This window comes from Entelurus aequoreus, linkage group LG08, assembly GCF_033978785.1.
Source record: "Entelurus aequoreus isolate RoL-2023_Sb linkage group LG08, RoL_Eaeq_v1.1, whole genome shotgun sequence".
Taxonomy (NCBI): domain Eukaryota; kingdom Metazoa; phylum Chordata; class Actinopteri; order Syngnathiformes; family Syngnathidae; genus Entelurus; species Entelurus aequoreus.
Window position 1 is genome coordinate 13,909,921 of NC_084738.1, and position 10,304 is coordinate 13,920,224.

General features: G+C 38.0%; 1 protein-coding gene across 1 annotated transcript in view; it reads left to right on the forward strand.

The window, feature by feature from the left end:
• Positions 1 to 7,428: 7,428 nt before the first annotated feature.
• Positions 7,429 to 10,304, forward strand: part of atrnl1b (attractin-like 1b) — a 116,406-nt gene continuing 113,530 nt past the window's right edge. The window contains exon 1 of the mRNA XM_062055654.1: positions 7,429 to 8,550. Within this exon, the coding sequence (XP_061911638.1) occupies positions 8,333 to 8,550 (218 nt within the window). The 5' untranslated portion in view covers positions 7,429 to 8,332. The remainder of the gene's footprint in view (positions 8,551 to 10,304) is intronic.

Consider the following 10,304-nt stretch of genomic DNA (forward strand, 5'->3'; position numbering starts at 1 on the left):
ATCAGAACGCATCTGACCAGGTTCAAGTCAGTTTAGATGTGGACTGTTTACATTTTTAGTAACTAATTAGAGACGTTTAGAGGCTAAGAGACTTAGCTACGCATTAAAAACAAACCAAAATAAAAAAGTATTAAAATCTTGGATTAGGGCCACACAATGCCTTTACTGTCCGTTCGTCTACAATCCTACTATTAGCTGTTAGAGATGAAAGCATTTTGCAGAACTAATATCGTTTCCATCTCTTTCGGAGTAGTAACAAGTTAAGTTGTCTCCTCAAACGTGTGTGTGTGTGTGTTCTGGCAATACTTACTTAATGGGGACATTGCTCTGTTTACACAGTCACCTTTAGGGGACCTCTGATGGTATGGGGACAAAAAAACAGGTCCCCTAAAGGGAAACCTTTTTAAATGATAGTCAGATCCATTCTGAAGATGCCTAAGTGATTTTCTGGTATTGTACAAGCAAAGAGTGACTGTTTAAAATGTTTGAGGGCCGAACTGGAAGCTCTCCAAAACCGGGAATGGCAAGCATTGAAGTTCTATGTGTACAACCGCATTACGGCCTACAAAAGGAGATTGCAGGTAAAATAGTAGATTGACTGTTAACTGGTTAAGTAGAACAGTTTTTTATGTTCAATGTCTTTAAAAATAAAAGTTTAAATTAGTTTGTATTTTATTTCTGTGGTTTAAGGTAAGATAAGATAATCCTTTATTGATCCCACAAAAGGGAAATTTGGGTTACTTTGTTTACGTGTTTCAAATATTGGTAAAAGAGAAAATTAATTTTCTTGAAAAGTGAAACATTTGTTGTCCTGGCATTAATAGTACTGTGATTCTGTATGGTATCAATCCTTAGTTAAAACTAATATATTTTTCCAAAAACAAAATCTGGTTTAGTGTTCCTTAGGATGACATTTTCATACAGCATGATTATAAAACATTATTACCTTAAAGTATGATTCACATCCTTCTATATATGGTAGTTGGAGTTGCAGACAACTTCATTACTGCTAAATAGCAGTTTTCAGTAATGTCACAGAAGATGCAGGACTTGCTTTAACATTTAAGTGGTGAAACTTCCTATAAGAGGACAGCTGTAGTGCTGTATTCTGAGGATCATGTCATATTTAATTTGAACTTTTTTTTATTTTTTTTTAAATGGTCCTCAGTAGTCACGTACAAATTTGTGTGAATTATGCAAAATTATTTAAATTTGGTCCCCATGAACCATATTAACTCTTTTTCCCCAGGGTCCCCAGTAAGAATGATCAGCACATTACTTCATCAATCCAGAGATTTAAAGACGTGTATGAGCTAACTGGGCAGTGGCTATTTTACCTTTTTTTTTTTTATGCCTCCACAACCTGTAGAAAGGGTGGTCCCCACAAGTGATGATCAAAAACTTGGTCCCCATTCCAAATGATAACCAGTATGTGTGTGCGTGTGTGTGTGCCAGAGAGAGAGAGAGAGTGGAGGTATGAGAGGAATGTGCAGTAACATAACAAAGTCCACAAGATGATTACTAGGGCAGTCCAGTCCCACCAAGATGGTGACGCAACTGTAATGCAGAAGGTAATAATGTGCTGGACGAAATGTTGCAAAAGTAGGAATGTTACATCTCGATATGGGTCGTAGAGCGTATGTTTCTCTTTCACTCTCTCAAGTTTCGCCCTTTTTTACGTCAGGCATTCAACACAAACTGCCACACCGTTAAGTGTACTTAAGACCTCCCGGCTGTAGGTGGCGGTAGGGAGCATTGCAAAGTGTTCCACACCCCCATTAAAAAGCTACGCACAGTAAGGAAGGGATTCGTATGGCCTAAAAACCTGCCTACAGTAAGGAAGGGATTCGTATGGCCCCATTCCTGGGTGGATCTCATGTGAGAGGAAGGGAGGCGGGGGTTTCATCGTTTTGCAATGCAGTCTGCTGAAAATAATAGAAAGCGCCACTCTCCAAAGCAACAGTCACTGTGGTCAAAGTTGGAATTGCCACAAAACCCATTTTAAGATATTCAATACTCTACTGCTGTCTGGCGGCTAAAGTGAATAGTGCACCGCGACAAATGGGGCCATATGAATCCCCTTCTTAGTGTATTTCCACAATAATGTACAAAAGCAAATGACGTGGATTCAAATCTGAATGGTAATTTGTAAAGATCAACATTAATAACTGTGCACGAATTAAAACAAATTATACAAATTGTAAGTGTGGATGTTTTGTAGACTGTCATTGTAAAATATAGAAGCTATTATACGTATTTTTTTAAAAAACCCACTATTATACTTCATTTTAAAAACCATGTAAAAAAATGTTTACGAAAAAGAGCCTGCATGTCCGGTTTGTGTGTGTTTTTTTCTCATTCCATTACACATTGTTGCTCTTGTATTCCACTTATTTATTTTTTTGTTATGGTGATTTAAAAAGAAAATTAACAGCGAGCTTCACTTTGGACACCCCTGAAGTATTATATCTTATAATATACCATTATACAGTGTTTCTGATTTCAAACAAGTTAGACATTTTTTTTAAAGCCTGACAAAATGACTAAATTAAAAATTATTTATTTTGAAAAATAATTCAAATACAAAACCCAAAACCAGTGAAGTTGGCACGTTGTGTAAATCGTAAATAAAAACAGAATACAATTATTTGCAAATCCTTTTCAACTTATATTTAATTGAATAGACTGCAAAGACAAGATACTTAATGTTTGAACTGAGAAACGTAATTTTTTTTTGCGAATAATCATTAACTTAGAATTTAATGGCAGCAACACATTGCAAAAAAGTTGGCACAGGGGCATTTTTACCACTGTGTTACATGGCCTTTCCTTTTAACAACACTCAGTAAACGTTTGGGAACTGAGGAGACCAATTTTTGAAGCTTTTCAGGTGGAATTCTTTCCCATTCTTGCTTGATGTACAGCTTAAGTTGTTCAACAGTCCGGGGTCTTCGTTGTGGTATTTTAGGCTTCATATTGCGCCACACATTTTCAATGGGAGACAGGTCTGGACTACAGGCAGGCCAGTCTAGTACCCGCACTCTTTTACTACGAAGCCACGCTGTTGTAGCATGTGGCTTGGCATTGTCTTGCTGAAATAAGCAGGGGCGTCCATGATAACGTTGCTTGGATGGCAAGCAGACCGCCAGACCACAAAACACCTTTCCAATTTGCATCAGTCCATCTTAGATGAGCTTCGGGCCCAGCGAAGCTGGCAGCGTTTCTGGGTGTTGTTGATAAATGGCTTTTGCTTTGCATAGTAGAGTTTTAACTTGCACTTACAGATGTAGCGACAAACTGTAGTTACTGACAGTGGTTTTCTGAAGTGTTCCTGAGCCCATGTGGTGATATCCTTTACACACCGATGTCGGTTTTTGATGCATTACCCGCCTGAGGGATTGAAGGTCCGTAATATCATCGCTTACATGCAGTGATTTCTCCAAATTCTCTGAACCTTTTGATATTACAGACCGTAGATGGTGAAATCCCTAAATTCCTTGCAATAGCCTTTTGAGAAATGTTGTTCTTAAACTGTTCGACAATCTGCTCACGCATTTGTTCACAAAAGTGGTGACCCTCGCCCCATCCTTGTTTGTGAATGACTGAGCATTTCATGGAAGCTGCTTTTATACCCAATCATGGCACCCACTTGCTCCCAATTAGCCTGTTCACCTGTGGGATGTTCCAAATGAGTGTTTGATGAGCATTCCTCAACTTTATCAGTCTTTTTTGCCCCTTGTGCCAGCTTTTCTTTAAAAACATGTTGCAGGCATCAAATTCCAAATGAGGTAATATTTGCAAAAAGCAAAGTTTTCCAGTTCGAATGTTAAGTATCTTGTCTTTGAGGTCTATTCAATTGAATATAGGTTGATAAGGATTTGCAAATCATTGTATTCTGTTTTTATTTACCATTTACACAACGTGCCAACTTCACTGGTTTTGGGTTTTGTAGATTAGTATTATATTATCACATATATAACTGTATATAGTTTCTTTATGGTTGTTGAGTGCTTTGACCTATTAAAGAGACATTGCTATTCTCTGCAAAAGACATGCTGACCTGCATCTGTAATGATGACGATCCAAAATGGAGGGCGGTCTGTCATAATCCTGCAGAATTAATTCCTTTTGTGCAGCAGGCCTGACCTGGAAAGTCCCTGGTGCATTTCGATGCAAGGACTGACATTTATTTCGAGTCAAAGGTGCAACACTTTTTGCCCTTTTTTTTTCTCTCTTCGCTTCTGATGGTGGCATAAAGTGCATTCCTGAGCAGTGAATCACAGGTCAAAGGTCAACTGACTCAACTCCAAATTAGCACTGACTGAGACCCTTTTTTTTATATTCTGGGGCCTCTCCCAAGTTGGTACACTCGCAGACACATTATGTCCCAACAAAAGAGACACCCCCCATTCCCTTCTCATTCATTGGAGGTATTTTCATCTAATCTGGTGCCTCGGCTGACTGTTCTGTCTGGGAATTTCCAAAATAGAAACCCCCAGACACTCCTCGTTTTTGTTTTTGTGTTTGGAGAACATGTCAGAGCATAAACACCTGGCAGAGCGGAGTACACCTGACTAAAGGACAGGCTTACAAGTGGACATATGTGAAGTCCTAGACATGTTTAAAAAGAGTTTAAACAAATTAAGGACTTCAATGCCAACATTGATTTATTAGTCAATAAACGGTTAAAGAGTAATGTATAAAAATGTACATTAACTTGAATGGATGACTACCTGTACTTACTGTATGTGAGGGAGTGCAAGCAATTGCAAATGTTGTGTAGCGCTGCCATCTGCTGGTCAGACCGTAGAATGCAAGGATTTGTTAATGTTTAGATTTTTTTTCCCCCCTAAGGATATATTTTTCCTCCTTTGTTGAGAAGAATTGTTGTACATTCTTGGGTAGCAGTTTATAGTTTGCTTTGTACATCTTTTTTAGCCGTTTAAAAAGTGCACCAAATCTTTAGATTTCAATATTTTTGATGTAGCAAATAGAAGGTTTGAATGTTCTCTATATCCAACATTATTTATTATTCTAACTGACTCCTTTTGGAACACGGTTGGTCAATGGTGTGTACTTTGGTAGTTGTTTCCCCATATTTCCACACAATAACTGAGATATAGTAACACCAGCGAGCAGTGGAGAATATGGAGTGATTTTGGGTCCAGAGCATATTTTGCTTTGTTTTTCATTTATGTAAAATGCATTTCATTTTCGTGTTATCAGGCCCTGAGATTGGCAGAAAAAGTGATTTTTCTTTTACTGTCAGATTAAAAACTTGAGGTGCTCGCGACAAAAACTGCTGTCGAAATGTCCCATAATATCTATTTCCACTTTAAATCATGTAATAATAACAATAATGGATTATATTTATTTAGCGCCTTTTTAGACACTCAAAGCGCTTCACAGAGAACTAAGAACCCATCATTCAGTCACTCCACATTCACACCTTCATGGTGGTAAGCTACACTTGTAGCCAAATGTAAAAATATCCATCCATTTTCTACCGCTTGTCCCTTGTGGGGTCGCGGGGGGTGCTGGAGCCTATCTCAGTTACCATCGTGTTAGCCCTAAATATGAACCGAAGCAATTAAAATTCATTTATGTAGCCCTAAATCACAAGTGTCTCAAAGGGCTGCACAAGCCACAACGACATCCTCGGTGCAGATCCCACATCAGGGCAAGAAAAAACTCAACAAAATGGGATACAACGAGAAACCTTGGAGGGGACCACAAATGTGGGGACACCATCAGGACTAGGGCTGCAACTAACAACTAATTTGATAATCGATTAATCTGTCGATTATTGCTTTGATTAATCGATTAATAATCGGATAAAAGAGACAAACTACATTTCTATCCTTTCCAGTATTTTATTGGAAAAAAAACAGCATTATGGCACCATACTTATTTTGATTATTGTTTCTCAGCTGTTTGTAAATGTTGCGGTTTATAAATAAAGGTTTATTTAAAAAAAAAATAAAAAAATAAAGTAGCCTCTGTGCATGCGCACAGCATAGATCCAACGAATCGATGACTAAATTAATCGCCAACTATTTTTATAATCGATTTTAATCGATTAGTTGATGCAGCCCTAATCAGGACAATGAGCAGGGTTTATCCGACCTGTGGGAGGAGTTTGCTAAGTATAAAAATGAGCCGAAATGTTTTAATGAAAGAAACTGATGTTCTAAATGTGTCCACTAGATGTCACAATAGCAATTATTTGTATCTTTGTAGATTACGCTACATCTGTTAAAAAAAATAAACCACGTGATGTTAGTGCACCAGTCGAGGAAAATGAGCAAACTACATAGATAACATCCTGTAATTTGATTTGGATATTTTTTTATCTTGAAAGATTGAAAATTAACACCAATGAGTTGACTGATGAACATTATCACATAATTTGTTCAGAAAGTACAAGTAACGACAAATAAAGATAGAATTCTATTAACCGCAACATGTAAGTGTAGAAAAAAAACAACATTATGACGTGTACATTTTCAGAATGTACTTGTTCTATGTTCAAACAAAGAAAACAATCTGAAGTTGTCTTTATTTTTAAGTTATCGTGCCGTGATTTTAACCAGTCCGGCCCACTTGGGAGTAGATTTTTCTCCACGTGGCCCCCCCATCTAAAATGAGTTTGACAACCCTGAGTTAGACAAATAGGGTTGCAGCCACAAGTGAAACTACTTGGCAGTAAAAAAAAAATGAAACTAAAGTAGTATACAAAAATAAACTAGCAAATGATGACAACATAATGTATTGTTTGAAAAACCTTCTTTTAGAGTTAAGGGAAATATTGATATTGCTACATTGGGATAACATTTCTATCGAATTGAAACCTCTCAGTTGTCTTTTTTTATGCTGTCAATTAGAGATGTCCGATAATATCGGCCTGCCGATAATATCGGCCGATAAATGCTTTAAAATGTAATATCGAAAATTATCGGTATCGTTTTTTTATTATCGGTATCGTTTTTTTGTTTTTATTTTTTTATTAAATCAACATAAAAAACACAAGATACACTTATTACACTCATTCACACAAAAGGGTTGTTTCTTTCTGTTATTAATATTCTGGTTCCTACATTATATATCAATACAGTCTGCAAGGGATACAGTCCGTAAGCACACATGTTTGTGCGTGCTGCTGATCCACTAATAGTACTAACCTTTAACAGTTAATTTTACCCATTTTCATTAATTACTAGTTTCTATGTAACTGTTTTTATATTGGTTTACTTTCTTTTTTATTCAAGAAAATGTTTTTAATTTATTTATCTTATTTTATTATTTTGTAAAATAAGGACTTTATCTTCACCATACCTGGTTGTCCAAATTAGGCATAATGTGTTAATTCCATGACTGTATATATCAGTATCGGTTGATATCGGCATCGGTTGATATCGGTCTAAAGAGTTGGACAATATCGGCAAAAAGCCATTATCGGACATCCCTAATGTCAATATGTGGAGGCGCTCAGTGAAATCGTTAGGACCCCCCTTGGCATATTTTGTGTAATAACCTTGTTGACGTCAAATGACGTACTGTACGTTTAAATGTGTGGTGGGGGTCGGTTTTCACTGCGCATGCGCATCCCGTGTTTAGTTTTCTCCAACCTGAGGAGCTGTCTGAAGGTTCGCTACCAATTTCTGTCATGTTTAGATAGCATCAGCGCCCATTTTTCCTCCCCAAAAGCGTCCTTTTTTGGGGGGGATATGAAATGAAAGACGTTGTAAACGAGAAAGAAGGCTGAAAATACAAAAAAAAGCTATGGTGGAGTGAAACAAGAAGCTCCGAAAAGTGCCGACGAGGGTCTCCGGTTGTCACCCACATCACATCCATGTTGGCCGCCGCAGCCTGCGCGCTGGTTCCGGGGCTCCGAGCGCCACCGAAGCTTTGTTCTCCCGTGGACAACATCCGTCTGCGTGGCTTGTGGAAGGACTCCCCAACGGCGCGGCTGCCCTCCCCGAATGTGTCTTGAGGACGTGGGGGAAAATGGCTGCTGAAGATAGTGTTGGAAAAGCGGGCATGAATCAATGCTGAGAGGCCGAGCTGCGGATAAGCTAAAGAAGCTAACAGATGCTAATAAACACTCAGCATGCTAACGCTTTCTCATCCACGCTTGTCTCTTTTGCCAGCCAAGAATGTTGCTTTAAAAACATCTCATTTTACAAGCTTTATGATGCGGAATTTGAATATGCAAAGCCCCCGAGGAATATGCGGAACTTTTAACTGAAGCATTGCTGCTCCAAGCCGAACTTTCATCAACTGTTTTTTTTTTTCTTTCTTTTTTAAAAAAAAAAATCGGTGTCAAACTAAAATGGATCCTACCGGGAGATGTGCTGCCTCTCCGCCACAACTCCGTGGCGTCGTCGTCATGGTGGTCTGGGCTCTGGTCCACTTGGTTCTGTTTACCCACGCCTCGCCGCCGAAAGCCTGCGACAAGTCGTGTCTGTCCGGGAAATGTGTGAACGGGTCCTGCGTGTGTGACCCGGGATGGGTGGGAGATCAATGCCAGCACTGCCAGGGAAGGTTCAAGTAAGTTGGCTAACAAAAAGTGACACAATTTGCTAATGTAAATAATTCAATGTGATTAATGTAAATCATTCAATGTGATTATCTTGTGTGATGACTGTATTACGATGATAGTATATATCTGATAGTATATATCTGTATCATGAATCAATTTAAGTGGACCCCGACTTAAACAAGTTGAAAAACTTATTCGGGTGTTACCATTTAGTGGTCAATTGTACGGAATATGTACTTCACTGTGCAACCTACTAATAAAAGTCTCAATCAATCAATCAATCAATGCTCCCCTTGACCAGAAATGTGAATTGAACTCACATTATCTCAATATAATGACCTAATGTTAGGGATGGGACGATATGAAAATGTAATATCACGGTTATCGTGACCACAAATTATTTTAGAAGTATTGTTCAATGTGCTCAAAAAGTACTCTTGACCAAGTTATTGTTTTAAGTAATTAAAATAAGTGTTAGAAAGTCCACTATTTTGCATGGTCTGTGTTTCTTATGCTTCACTGATAGTTTTATTCTTAGTATTTTATCAGTTTTGATTAGAGATGTCCGATAATGGCTTTTTTGCCAATATCCGATATTCCAATATTGTCCAACTCTTAATTACCGATACCGATATATGCAGTCGTGGAATTAACACATTATTATGCCTAATTTTGTTGTGATGCCCCGCTAGATGCATTAACAATGTAACAAGGTTTTCCAAAATAAATCAACTCAAGTTATGGAAAAAAATGCCAACATGGCACTGCCATATTTATTATTGAAGTCACAAAGTGCATTATTTTTTTTTAACATGCCTCAAAACAGCAGCTTGGAATTTGGGACATGCTCTCTCTGAGAGAGCATGAGGAGGTTGAGTTGGACGGGGCTGGGGGGGCGAGGTTGAGGTGGGGTGGGGGGGGGGGGGGGTAGCGGGAGGTGTATATTGTAGCGTCCCGAAAGAGTTAGTGCTGCAAGGGGTTCTGGGTATTTGTTCTGTTGTGTTTATGTTGTGTTAAAGTGCGGATGTTCTACCGAAGTGTGTTTGTCATTCTTGTTTGGTGTGGGTTCACAGTGTGGCGCATATTTCTAACAGTGTTAAAGTTGTTTATATGGCCACCCTCAGTGTGACCTGTATGGCTGTTGACCAAGTATGCCTTGCATTCACTTGTGTATGTGAACGTCCGTGTACCACTCCGTACAGCGGCGTTTTAAAAAGTCTTACATTTTACTTTTTGGAACCGATACCGATAATTTTGAAACCGATAATTTCCGATATTACATTTTAAAGCATTTATCGGACGATAATATCGGCAGTCCGATATTATCGGACGTCCCTAGTTTTAATGGCTATGCTTTTATTTATTTTATTAACAACAGAGGTGTTTTTACGGTGCGTTAGAGGACCCCTGAACAGAGTAGGACGCCACAACGTCCGGCAGAAATAGTAACCAACTTTGTTATTATTATTGTTTATTTGTTATGCACTTTTCATTTAAATTAATTTTTAAAATGCTTCAATACAAACCTGACATATATATCAGTGTTAATTTTGTTGACTAAAAATGTTTGTTTTAGTTATCGTCAATGACCTATTTTCCTGTGACTAAAACAGGTCTTGTTGTGAATTTAGTTTTTGAGATGCTCTGCAGTAACTGTAATAAAATAAGTTTTAAGACAACTGTAAAGATGCGTAATCCTTTATACTGTATATATTAGTAGACACAAATTTACTGTAATATTAGTCGACTAAAATGTTGAGGA